The sequence below is a fragment of the Branchiostoma floridae genome, chromosome 1, assembly GCF_000003815.2.
Source record: "Branchiostoma floridae strain S238N-H82 chromosome 1, Bfl_VNyyK, whole genome shotgun sequence".
Classification (NCBI taxonomy): domain Eukaryota; kingdom Metazoa; phylum Chordata; class Leptocardii; order Amphioxiformes; family Branchiostomatidae; genus Branchiostoma; species Branchiostoma floridae.
This window is the reverse complement of record NC_049979.1, coordinates 33,061,486-33,075,745: the sequence shown is the minus strand read 5'-3', so window position 1 is coordinate 33,075,745 and position 14,260 is coordinate 33,061,486. Positions and strand designations below refer to the sequence as shown.

General features: G+C 42.1%; 2 protein-coding genes across 2 annotated transcripts in view; one reads left to right on the top strand and one right to left on the bottom strand.

Moving 5' to 3' along the window:
• The window catches only part of LOC118410961 (homeobox-containing protein 1-like), a 1,064,572-nt gene that overhangs the window by 292,084 nt on the left and 758,228 nt on the right, over positions 1 to 14,260 (top strand). The window lies entirely within an intron of this gene.
• Positions 468 to 9,160, bottom strand: LOC118410838 (4-galactosyl-N-acetylglucosaminide 3-alpha-L-fucosyltransferase FUT6-like). The gene is made up of 3 exons (XM_035812679.1): positions 9,033 to 9,160; positions 2,550 to 7,652; positions 468 to 816 (listed from the first exon to the last, which is right to left on the bottom strand). The coding sequence occupies exon 2, from the start codon at positions 7,516 to 7,518 to the stop codon at positions 6,232 to 6,234; it is 1,287 nt and encodes a 428-aa protein (XP_035668572.1). The 5' UTR covers positions 7,519 to 7,652; positions 9,033 to 9,160; the 3' UTR covers positions 468 to 816; positions 2,550 to 6,231.

Here is a 14,260-nt window from a genome sequence, read left to right as displayed (position 1 = left end):
AATCCTAAATTACTACAGGGCTTACGTTAGTTAAAAGATACAAAATGGGAATACGTTGAAATAAAAAAAAAATTAAAACCGTTAAACATTCTTTATTTTTCTTGAAAATGTTTGCCCAACCTTCAAACTTTATTTTTTGGTTAGAAGGATCAGGGTTGGGTTTGAACTTTTTTTTTTATTTTGGTCAAAATTGTGTCAATTCACCAGTTTGCAGGCGTAGTGACAGATCTGTGTTACCCAGGTCCCGATAACATATTTCATAAATCAGGTATAGCGGAAATTCCATATAGACGGTTTTAGCCGAAGTCATAGTCACGTCATAACGATATCAAAACCATTAAAAATACGACTATATAATCCCAATGGAAATCGTAGCCCAAGTCGTTTAAGATTTACGAGGTGGGGCCAAGAGAGCCCCCTGGCCTCGGGAATCCTAAAAAAAGGCCCGGTCTAGATTGGGTTAAATAAAAATGTGAAATATAATTGTAGAATGAAGCATTATTAAGCATAATTTCATTATTTCAATGTGGAATAAACTGATAGTAAACAATGATTAAGTAAGATATAACATTTTCTTTCTGAATAATTTTTTTAAACTTCAGAAACACTTGTCGAGGTTAACTAGCTCATACTGAGACATTTCTACAAGGTAGTCCATCAGAAAGACGGAGATCATCACGCTGTCCGGGAAGTCGGAGTCCAAACATAAGATCCCTCCACTTTTCATCAGCTGGCTGTCGATCAGTCGAAGTGCTTTAGGAACCCTCGCCACGTCATGGTGTTGATGGTAGTTATCCCACGTCAAGATCCCATTCTCTGCTTTCAATATAATAACAAAGACAATTGTGAGAAAATTTTGATTCAAACATAGTTGCTAACTTATATGCTACAGATATTTCAAGTTAGCCGAATAAGTAAAAAAAAATCGAGTTACCATATCTGGCTGGCATATTCTACAAAAGCTGCTTATCTCGCCCAATAGAAATTAATTAAGCAACTGGATATACACTCGTTCTCATTGAAATGTCGAAAATGGCATTTTTTTGGTCGAAAAATAAATCGGCTTTATTTTCACTGAAAACTACTTGGTTGTTTGGGAAAATTCCTCTTTTAGCCATAGCCAAAAAATGGCAACTTATTATTTTCGGTCCCATTGGTAATGCATTACAGGGCATGTAACAAACGTTACCTGTAACGTTTGTTACAACAGTAGACTTTACCCTGTTTTCTTCGAAAGGACTCACCTTATTGACTACATTATTTAGGTATAAGTGAATGCCCCTAGGGACATTTGAAAAGTGGGCAGCTTTTTTACACCAGGTCAAATAGAAAGCCTAGACAGCATCGAACAATGGTAACGTTTGTTACAGTCATTTCTGTACAACATTTTGTTAAGCAAGGTCGGATACAAATGACAGTCAACAACCCTTTCTTGTTTCTTTAGAAAGCCAGAAAAACTGTACAGCGTCACAAAAACGGCCATTTCTAGTCTTATACGTGCATAATATAACCGTGGCAACCATCGTACTAGTGGTGGTAACGTTTGTTACAGAATCTGGTGACAGGCATAAACCACCTCACACAGCCTCCAAGATCAGTGATAGTAGCGATCTGACGTGATCGGACAGAGGGCCTGGGTAGCTGATTTCACCTGCCGAACAATCATTCTGGGAACTGAACTGTTGAATTTTTGGCTATTATTTGAATTCTTCGTTTCTTCTCAGGCGACAGCCATTTTTTAGAGTGTGAAATCCCACCCGTGGCTATAATAATCTTCTAAGCCATCAACCAATACGAATGTTGTGGTGCATCTTTTGTAAAACATTACAGGGGTTGTGGAAAATGAAGGAACCAGTGATGTTGTTTAAAATTTGCTCCATATCAAGGCGTAAAGTCAGGCGACAGCATTTCGACATTTAAATGAGAACGAGCCTATAATGTCAGAAACGTTCAAACGTTTCAGAAAACATCTAAATCTGTTATCCTTCATCGGTAACATATTTAGTCAAAATCAAAGGTGTGGGTCACATCATCAGCTTAGGTATAATCTTGGTATTGTCCCTCGTAATTTTACACTTTATCCTATACAGTCAAACCTGCCCGAGCGACCACCTGGCCATTTTGACCGCTTTTTCTCGGTCCCGATTTTTTCCCATTGGCGTGAGCATCAAGCGACCTTTTCTCAACGACCACCTGGCCAACGCGACCGCAATCGGCCCAAATTGGGGCCCATAACGACCGCATCATTTTCAAAATTGAGGTTTTCATCGATTTTTGATGAAAACTCGTGCCGAAATCGCGATCGGCCAGTTTGCGTCGGATTTTGACTGCCATTACGATGTTATGTTTTGAATAAGGATAGCGGCGGTCAATGGGATGGTCAATGGGGCAGTCTACTGTAATATGGGAGGAAATTTCGCTGTAAGAAAATCCGAATTTAGTTGTAACAGAAGTTTTTTTTTTTTTTAATCCAGCTGGTCCAGCTTATTAACTAAAGATCTTGCATTACAAAGTAAGAATGAAGGTAAACTTTTGACTTTTGTAGCTACCATATGGTCCTTGGGGGTTCCGTCCCCGAAAACCCAGTCGTGGTGGAGCTCTGACGGCGTCGGCAAACGAGGTGTCGGCGCGAACTGTGCTGGCTGGGCGGTCAGCTCTCAGGAAGGTGATCAGGTTCTTCGCAAGTTGGACGGTGCCATTTCTGTCCAGGTGGACCCCATCGTGACAAATATGGCGCAGACCGATGTTGTTGTTGTTGATGAAGTACCAGCCGTTGTTAGAACAAATCTGTGACAAACCGTTGTTGACTTCTTGGGTCCATTCCCGGTCTCCGTTGGTCCGCATGATCACACTGGAGATTGCAATGCCCGGCACGCCGCGTTGCTGTAGTGACGATGCCAGGTGGTACGCCTTGTCAGTCACCAGGTTAGCAGGGTCTCTATTGATGTTAGTGCCGGCATGGAGAATGACAGTGCTCGGATCTTCTTTTTCGATGATCCTCTCGGCGGATGGAACGAGCTGTTCTAAACGAGCCCCTCGGTGAGTAAAGCATTTGACATTCTTCCTCCTTGACATCTTGTTTCCCTTTAAGTGCTTGATCATTGATTCTCCAATGATGACGGCACTTTCTGCAAGTCTTCCACTGTAGAACTTACTTGTTTTCTGTAAGTCTCAATCTGTTGCCTGGCTGGAGACTGTCGGGTTCCTCGATTCAACAGGTCACTCTCACTGTGGAAGTTAGCCTCATCCTCGATGAAGGACTCGAGAGGTGGAAACCGATTAGAGATTCTGATCACGTGGTGTTGTGCTTTGTTTACATCATTTTTGTTTACATCCTCGTTGTGTACTGTGCATCTTCTCATTTGCGATTTCCACGCCTCAGAGTTTTGTAGTGTCAACTCCTGTATAATCTGTACAAGGGAAGCGTTTTCGTCTCAAAGCCTTTGCACTTCCGTAATGAGATCTTCGTTCCCATTGGCCACAGATCAAAGTTTCTACTGTTCTTAAGGGTGTTCAACTCTGCTTGTATTTGCTGTGTCGTATCAGTCAGCCTCCTGACAACTTTTGGGAGTGATTTGCATGGCAGTACATGTTGAGTGGGTTCTTCACATGAAAACACAATGTCACAACTCTTTTCGGAAAGTTCTTGACTTTGACTTTTTTGGGTGGGTCGTTAACTATATTATTGTCCTCTACGAGTGACTGTGTATCGTTACTGTCGCTTGTATGGCTGAGCATGCAGGAGTCATGGTTAGGACGTATACAGTCAAGGAGTTCTCTCGACACGTCGCCATGTTTGATGTGGTTAAACAGGGCTACAATATCCTTTATCAAGGTAAAGCGTTGAGAAGTGTTTTTGTTACGTCTTACTAACCTTCCGTTAACGAGTGAATCCGACTTGATTGGGAGTCCTTCAAACTGTACAAACAGTTTCTGTCGGACTTCCTTCAGTGCTTCCGTGTTGGTAGGGTTGTTGTTCGGCACTATTTCAGCAAACCTATCAGCCTGCCATGCCGGGTTGTTTGGATGGCGTTCAAATGCGGACAATCGTTGTAGGATCTTTGCTTTTAGATCCAAGCAAAGTTGTGAGGTACAAGCCATTTTTCTGCGTTCTTGATCCCAAACAGCAGATCCAGGAAACCAGCGTCACTTGGAGCAGAACAAAGGCGGAAAGCGACGCCGTCCTCCCACACAAACAAACGGTTGGAGAATTTCAACGAAAATTAAGAAACAGGACGTCAAATTGCAACAATCTCTGGTCCTATACGCTTTAGATACTTCAGGCAATACCCCCCCATGACGATTGAAGACTGATGTTCACTTAAAAGCACAAAAATACGTTTTTGTAGACCCAAGTATCGGAGCCCCAAAACAAACAGGTGTTTGGTAGCGCGCCACATAGCGAAATAATTCCATGGATACTGTATACTGTTTTCCGTACTATTTTCTTTTAAAAAGCATTGATAGAAATTATCACTTGAATACACACTACCCCTTCACTTAACCACTTCTCAAGACATGCAATGTGCAGGTACCGCAATGATTGGGGGTATTCGGCACCGGACACACCGTGGCTAGAAATTCCTTTATACGACCTGGACATGTCAAGTTCCACGGTAGTGTAAGACACCAAAAATTGCCAGAAATTCTTGTTTTCGTGCAGTGGTAACAGCTAACCATACAACGCCACCTTTCACTACAGGCTTGTTGACGCTTCTGTCTTTCCAATGAACGATGTAATCCTGGGGCAGAATCTCTTGGTCGGCTACACAAGGGGCTAGCTAGGTTTTCAGTCAATTGATGTCAGGTTGCACAGTAGAAACAAGATTTTGAAAGCATACGAGTTTGTTGTATTTCTTGTTAACTGGCTTGACAATGCGGGCGTTTAAATATAGAACAATGGGACAGCAAGACCCTGTGCTTTTTCCTTTTTCCATTTACAGATTTAGTGCTGCTACCAGTTTGGCTGTTAGTTAATTGCTTTCAACATTCTTTTTAAAAAACTGGAATTGGGAACAACAGGACTAATGTAGACGTCATTTCAAAGACTATCACATGTTTTCTCAGTCTAGAGAGTCTTGTTTGGCCCGTTGCTATTTTCCCACCGACAGTCTGGATTCCTTGTGATTGTTTAGTCTGTTCGTGGCGCAGTAGCGGATATTAACACAGGTACCGGTTGAATCAGGAGGACTTGTCACGGGCAGGGATTTCTTGCACGAGTTCCGAACGTCCAAATGTGGGGGCATCAGTGGTAGGAGGAGGGGTGGTTTTGTAGGAACGGATTTGGTGTGTAAGTCACGAGCAGGTTTCGGAATTCCTTAACTGGATGATGGAAAAGTACCTACAGTGACCTGGAATCGTTCTGCATTCTTTTTTCAGGTGTCGGGTGTGGCTGGCCTCGCGTGTTAAAGGCTATCATATCAACTGAGTCTTGGTTTTATACGGGTATATCCACTCCGGGCATCATGGAAATATAAACAAAGGTTGTCTTCGGCTTTTAGCCAATTTCTTCACAGAAGAGTCCCCAGATCATAAAGTTGTCCCCGTAGACTTTGAGATTAGCTTTGTCGATGTTTTCTTGGGCATTAAGATCTGTGTCAACTAACAGGAACAATTTGGACGTTTTACTCGTCCCAACGTTTGAGTCGTATTGTAACCACACTTTCCCTGACTCTAACCCCGAATCCTTTCGTAGATTTAATTTTGTGTCTGTGAAGCCAATAGTACGGTCTTTATCTAGATCCAAACGCTTAAAGTCATTTTTTCCTTGTTACACCACCAACTTAACCAGAAACAGTTAATTCCTACCATTCGTGTGCATGCGTAAATGATTAGGTACCTCTATACCTTTCGATACTAAGGATAATGAGTGTTGTCAGGAGAAGAACTTTGTCATCGATATGTTCCAGCCCGATCAAAGATTTCAGAACATGGGCAAACTGTCAACTTGTATCGGTTTAAAATCGTTTTCTCATAGCATCGTTGAATGCCAACTTTTAGTGTTCTTGGCAGATACAAGATTCTTTTTTTAAAAAATCATAAAGAGTTTAAGCCGTCATTTTGTTTAAAAGGTCGGCGAATTATTAGTCCAATACTTTGCAATGCAACCGTGGATGTCATACCATAGTTTTGACGTTTTTCTAACTTTTTATGGCTTTATTTTAGCAACAATGTAACTATATACATTGTATCTTTTGAAAGGTCTTTTTAGATTTAAGACTTAATGAAGCTTTAATCGTAATGAACTAGGTTTAAACCGTCAAATATATTTTCTTTCAATACAAGAGGCTGGCAGAACTCATAATTTTCGCCTTTCCACCACCTCTCCAGGTCTGTATAAACTTTGTTTTCAGTCGGGCTAGTGTTAAATAGCTTTTCACAAAGAACACACCATTGGCCTGGGATCTTTGGGATGGCTTTAGGGGGATTAGTTCTCCAAATGAAGAACCGGTTGTATAGATCGTCATTTTTATCAAGCATCTTTATGTATCGAGCCAAAGACTCTGGTGATTCAAAATCATCAACGTGGATAAAGCTATTTGGAGGGGTAAATTTTTCATAGTCACTTTTCGGTGGACCTATCACTATGGGCACAACACCGTTGACCAGAGCATTATGCCAGAATTTCTCAGTGATATATTCTTTGCACCTGTAACTTTCAAATGCTAGGTAGAATTTGTACTGCTGAATTGTAGCAGACATGCAAGTCCCGTTGGTACGACTACAGACACGCCTACCACAACCACCAAAAACGTCAATTTTTATATGCTTTGATAGTTCTTTAGCGTAGATATGCCGATGGAAAAATTTGTAGCATTTACTGACGAACCATACCACAGTACCTTTCTTTTCAGTCGAATTTTCCTTTATCCGCCCTTTCTTCAATAAGTTATAGCTTTTATAAAGAGATCCAGGGGGACCGGGGACGTCCGAGTCGTTTCTGTAAGTCATTGTCCAGTTGTAGATACCGCTGTAGGAGATGAGATCGACGTATCGATTGTTTTCTGGACTTTCCTTCGCATACCATATCCAATATTGATGAGGGAGTCGTATCCTCGGCATAAATGATCTGTTGTAAACCTTCGGTGTATCCCAAAAGTGGAAAACAACTGCGTCAGCATCTTTAACTTGCTTACGGTCGGTTGTGAAGATGCATGATTTTAAGGAGGGACAAGTTAATCGTTTAATTTCATACGGTTTACCAAAAAACTGTGTCCAAAGAACAACCTTTCTTGCCTTTCGATGGTCGTTGGTCCCAGAGGTAATGCTGTCATTCCAGACTTGATAAAACTTTGCTAAGTTATTGTGAAGGCCAGCCGTGCGCCTAATTTGGAAATAAGCCCTGAAATTTGTTACATCAATAAAAGGTAGTCCTGACAGTAACGTGAAAGTAAACACAAAAACGCTTAACGTCTTAATCAATCGCATTCTGTTCTTGCATAATTTCTTAATCTGCAAAATGTTGAGCAAATCGGATTTTTGTTTAGTTTTGCCATGTACTCCACCGAGACCTTGCATGATTTTTTTTCCGGATGTGTTTTTAGATGTATCCCTGCAATGGATGGTTGGTTGTCTGGGGTGGATGTCTTACATCTGACCTACTTGTGGTCAGCACGCTTTCTTTACACTTGCTTCGACGCCGTCTCCCTTTCCTTAAGGTAAATGTAGAAAATAGTAAGCCTTAAATTGAATGCATTTTCTGATGGGAATACTCAATACAAGGTTCAAAGACAATACAAATTTAATAATTCTGGATATTTAAGTTTTCTTCAACACACACAAACCGCTTACCTTAAATGTCTGGTCTCAATCATCTTAACGAGTGGTGATTCATTTACTCAAGCACGTGACTTTAGGAACACTCGACTCTTATGAGCAATCGTACTTGCTCGGAAAGCTATATCGGGCCCCTTATCTGTTAATTGTCGGTTTTTGTACTGTTATGTAAACGAAATCCTACCACCCATACAAAGCAATCCGGAGCAGCGTACAATATGTGTGATTTGTCTAATATTTCTTGCCAGGAAATTACGATTCATCTAGAGTCACGTTTACCAAGCGTCAACGAAAGTTGAAAACGCTAAAATGAATCGTACTAATATAAATGAGCTTTCAAGTTCTTCTTGGTTGCAAGTGTTTTCATTTATTATCATTTAAAAATACAAATAAAGGGGCGAGTACGAATTGACAACAGACTCAAGTTGAACTTATTTTAACTTATGCAAGAATGAAATAGATCAATTACACAAGACCATAATAAATGAATTATTAGATATTTTTACATAGTGAACGTGAGTCAATTACACTACCGGTAAAAAAAGAATTATACAAGAACTTAAAATCGATTTATTTTTATATCATGTAAACATGTGTTGCCACTATAATTGTGCAATTGACATTAAAAAAACAACCTACCATGTAAAATTAATTTTTGTTTGGAATTGTTTGTAAGACTACTGAAATGAAGCATATGTTTAACCCTATCCAGACGGGGGGGCGGGGGGTAAAAACGTCCGCGCCGACTTGGACGCAGTATAGCTCCCAAATGGTTTGTGCTAGAAAAGCCGAAAATGGTAACATTTTTTAGATATTATTATCGAAAATTAAAAAAAAAAAATTATTATATATATATAGAGAGAGAGAGAGAGATAACCTAAATGTGCAGTGATCAAAATAAGGAGCCTGAGATGAGCGACGATATTCATCTGTAGGCCCTATATACAGGCCTATGGCAGTTCCTGTCAAACTGTGAATCTTGTATACAATAGAGAGGACTCACCCCTTGCCCCCTATACTATATACCAATGTATCATATACTGTATACCACTCTACTGTAAATATTTTATTAATAGAAAAAAAATTCAAGTTCACATGGCCGATCATATTAATTATGTGACTAGGCACAGCTAATATCTACTGATGACACAAGTTAATTTAGTGTCAACAATGGATTTTGTGCCCATTTGTATTTGATTGAAGTGCTGAAATTGATTTTGTATTGAGTGAAATATCGTAAAAAAATTGAGTCTTACCTTACAGAAAGACTGACTGGAGCATTTCGATCTTGTTTAAGTCAAATCGTTTGTGATTTGCAACGCACCTGTTTAACCACGACTTCTGCTGGCCTATACTGTGGACTTATGACAACAGTGGTGTTTATGTAAGGCCCAAGGCCGTTTGGTATCTACCATTCGGTTCGTGCCTTCGCACTCTTGACGATGACGCATTAGCGTTCTACGTAGCGGCCGCCCTCTAGCGGATACATTTGCAATGCAGCAAATTTACCATTGACCCCATTGCCACATGTGCCGTGCGCGCTGTAGAAACAGAGGATATGCATAGAAAGCAGGAAAATTGAATATTAAGACCATCTGGATCATTCTGCAGGGTTTGATAGTGTTTCTTTAAAAATAGGTAAAGAAAAATCTGCATCTTGCCTTTGTTTCCAGCACTGCATGAAAAGCCAGTTTCCGTTCTTCCCAGGCAGGTACACGACCGTTAAACTTGGCTCTTGTTCACGCATTAATCCCCACTATGTGAAATATAGTTTTGGAAGACGGCATCATGGACGCTGCCAGAACAGCCCTTGGGAAGAAAATAAGAAACATCAGACCATGGATCAGCGAAGAGACTCTGACAGTTGTTGAAAAACGCAGACAAGCTCGCCTTACTGGTGACATGACAACCTACAGAGCTCTGAAGTCCAGGAGACAGGCACTGCTTAGAAGGGATAAACAGCAGTGGGTGCGACAGGTTGCAGAGGATGTGGAATCAGCTAGTGCTGCTGGTAGATCCAAAGCAGCATATGACGCACTACGTAACTAGCGGGCGAATCCACCCCTACTTCAGTTGGCCCAGTTGTGGCTGAGGATGGCAGCGCCCTGCCTACACAACAACAACAGTTGGACAGATGGGAAGAGTATTACTCTGCCCTTCTTAATAGACCCCCCCCCCGACCCCCCCCCCCCGAAGTAACACCGGAAGAGCTCGCAAGCACTGCTGTACCAGACCCCAGAATCAGCACTGAACCGCCTACCGATGACGAGGTCAGAAGAGCTGTTTCCAGGCTGAAGAGCGGCAAAGCAGCGGGGTTCGATGGATTGCTCCTGAACTTCTGAAGGAAGGGGGTGATTGCATCATTAAGTGGTTACAAGGACTGTTTGCAGCCGTCTGGGAAGATGATAACTGTCCAGAAAGAAAGGCGTAAACAAGAATAAGGGAAGCAGACAAGAGTGTAAGAACCACCGTGGTATCACCCTCCTCTCAGTACCAGCTGCAGCCAAGGTGTTCAGCATGGTGATTCTCAACCGCATTAAGGAACCCTTGGTGAAGTCACAGCGTCCAGAGCAAAGTGGATTCACACCAGGCAGATCTACAGCAGACAGGATACTCGCTCTCAGGCTACTCTCTCGCTCTCAAGGTTTAGCATGTCTATACTTTTCGCGCAGGCGCAGTACGTTCCGGTGACGTGCTGCCAAGGCTGTGTCCTAGCCCCAACACTTTTCAACACTGCCATCGATCACGTGATGTCCAGGACGGTTGGGCGGGGAATGTGCGGTACCACCTACGCAGACCATATCTTTACCGATATGGACTACGCTGATGATGTGGCACTACTCGCAGAACTCCTAGGAGCACTGGTCAGTTTCCTCGAGATTTTTTGCTGAAGAGAGCCAAAGTCCGGGCCTTGAGGTTAGCTGGCTGAAGACGAAGCTTCAGTCCCTCAGTGACTTCTTGGACCAACCTGACCAGTATGCCTTTCCATCAGAGGAGAGTCAGTCGAGGTGGTCCAGTGCTTCAACTACCTTGGAAGTCTTATCACATCAGACTGTAAATCAGACCATGATATCAGGAGGAGATTAGGTTTAGCCTCTGCAGCTTTGGCCTCACTTGACCGAGTCTGGCGGTGCAAACAATTGTCCAGACAGACCAAGCTGAAGACCTACAACACCCTGGTCCTCTCCGTCCTCCTATATGGGGCGGAGAGTTGGACCCTAACAAAGTCACTAGCACAAAACTGGACGCTTTCGACACCCAGTGCCTGTTATTTCAAGAAAAAAAAAAGGTCAAATCCGTGCGCCCTGTCTCTGTTCCAGGCTTCAGCATAGGTTCTCGTTTCACTTGCGCTGTTTTCACTTGCTCCCGCCTAGGTACTCATAGTTTGAACTCCTACTTTTACTCTCGCAATCTTGTTACTAGTAGTGCTTGCGCCTGTGGCCATCATTGTGAAAGTATTCATCATTATTATTTGTACTGCCTTCACTACACCCAATACCGTATCTCCCTCCTCAGCAACTTACATAAGCAGGTAGGATTTGCCATAAACATGGACGATCTCTCGGATAATGATTTAGTCCATTTAATGACTCGAGGGTCTGCATTTCTATCCGACTCAATTAACACAAAACTTCTACAGCATGTACAATCATTCATTAAAGAAACAAAAAGATTTGGCCCGGTGTACCTGTTCGAATATCCACATATATTCAAATCTATTTTCTTATATTCTATGATTTCGTTATGTAGTGTTACTTGACATTACTTTTGCTTTGCTTGTCTGTATTTGTTTCAATGTTCATTTGTACTCTCAGTTTGTTTCTGATGACGGCACGAAAATAAGCATGCTGAGCTTGAGTTTGTCGCCATCATGTTATGTATTTATCTGTTGCAATGAAAAAAATGATTATTTCAAACTCGGAGAGAATATCAGAGAAAGTCATATTTCAATATAGCGGCACTAGCACTATCCCTGGTCATGTAACCCCCCCCCCCCCTCCCCATCTGAATTGTACCAGCCTTTGGTGAGCAGAGTTCCCATATTACCTCGACCTATCATTCAATTGTGGTCCAAGCCCACGCAGTTCGGAATACAGGCATTTAGGTTTGAATTGGAGGCATCCTTGGTGGCAAGGTGTTTATCTTTAAATGAGAAAAAATTTCGGAGCACAAGTTGGCCTACGTCGATGTAGGTTTGACATATAGGTAATTATTTACTCAAGCAACTGGATATGGTTTTGGAAACACATGTTGGCCTAGGCTATGTAAGCCCAGGTTACTTATATCAAAGAGGTAAGAGTACGCTTGAAAATCATCTTTATTACACACAAGATGAATACATACATGTAAATATTACAAGCTAAAAACCTAGGACAGCCCTTTGTCTAGATCTGTTCTCCAGGAGGGCGCAAGGTATTGAAAAGAAGCACAGTGACAGATTAAAATCGTTTAAAAACATTAACGTCACATTTCATAACATTTTGGCCCAGATGCATCATAAAATTTAGACCCAGATACAACTAGTTTCTGCAGATAAACAGTCCTGACGTACAGTCCCAAGTAGGTGTGTTTCTGGCACAGTAGATAGCATAGGATGCACAGAGTGCGCACTTTCCCAGTCTACTTTTAAGATGTCTCACTTCACGGTCTTTGTAGCTGACCGGACAGAGTGACTTCAGCTTTGCAGTGTTCTCGCCGTTAATCCAACCTCTGCTCCCTACTTCAACTGAAACAAGGCTAGCCCTGTGCGAGTTTATTTCATTGATCAGACATTCGTATTTGGCCATTTTTCTGTCCTCGGCGTGCTGTGCATTCTGCTCAAATGGGACGGTAAGTTCAACCAAGTTCAGTGTTTGTTGTACAGGATCCTGAATGGTGATGTCTGGTACCAGTGAAGTCGGCAGGATGTCTGGAGGGACTGTTGTGTGCGTTCCCCCTTCGATGTAGTCCTGGCTCAGATCGCACCTGATTATGGTCTGTGGGTTTACTTTGGCGTGCCACACTTTGAGGGTGGTGACCAGTTCCCTAAGGACACTGTTATGTCGCCAGGTGTACCGGATAAAAGCGGACGATTTGGATAGGTAGTCGCTGAGAAGAGTATCGACTCAAAACATTCCCGATGCAAAGTATAAATGTTTTCTGTTGTGTCCAATGGTAAATAGCAAGCACACTGCACGCACTTTCAAAGTAGCGAGGTCAAATACAATATACATTTATGATATTCTCTTCGCTTACATTAAACAAGGAGGTTTTATCAAGATAAACCTCCTTGCATATACGTTTCATGTGAAAATAGTTGTTTTCTTAACGCGGGAATTAGACACAATTAGCTGGATCCCTTCTGACGATGCCTTACCTACGATCTAGCCCTCCGAAAACATACAGCTGATTGTATGAAATTACCTTTGTATTTGACTCGACATATTTAATGTTTTTTGGCTGTGAACTGGCAGTGGCACAGTGGGGGCGGTCGCCCCCACAATATAAGGTCGTGGGGGTGACGAAATGACCCTTAACACACCCAAAACCAAGCTGAAACCCTTGTACATGCAGTCAAACCTGCCCCAGACGACCATCTGGGAGACCGGATAAAAGCGGACGATTTGGATAGGTAGTCGCTGAGAAGAGTATCGACTCAAAACATTCCCGATGCAAAGTATAAATGTTTTCTGTTGTGTCCAATGGTAAATAGCAAGCACACTGCACGCACTTTCAAAGTAGCGAGGTCAAATACAAAACGCACACTGTTAATTGAAACTTAACCCCATGCTTTTATCGAGCTTTTATACGATACAGTGTTTTAAAGCTCAAGTATTTGTACACTAACGTTTTAGACAGTAAGGGAACTTTGATGCTGTCATTTATCATACAAGCCTTTATGCTTCGCTATGTTCTTGATCTGAAATAACTACGGTACACCTTTTGAATTCGATGCCCGGTACGTCCCGATAGCGTACTTAACCACGGGTAAATGTACAGTACAGTTGGACAAAATCACTCACACAGATCTTTCTTAAAAAGGTATGAGCTACACAGATCTTTCATAATAAAGTATGAGGCTATATACATTTTAGCATTCGTTCACTTTATAACACTGCCTGAAAAGCCTCATTTCCAGGATGGAAACTGACTTACACAGTCCTGGAAATTAAACATGTCCTTCAAAATCCGGAGGTTTCATGCCTGCAAACGAGACGTGTACAGTCCTTTACATGTCCTAGAATCTCGCGGAAACGAACCATTTCTGTGTGCAGGACGTGTAAAGGGCTTGAAATACCCTTACAGATTCCCTTGAAACAACCTTACACAACAGGACATGAGCCGTGTGTTGCATTGTGTTTTGGCGCAATATGCATACATTAGCGGCCAATTACCACCTAATTATATTTCCCCGGTCTGCCTCACCCAGTGCATCCCTTTTGTCATGGAAAGTGGCGTCGAGAGATCTGACGCCCTCCCCCCCCCCCTTCTGGATTTTGCCCCC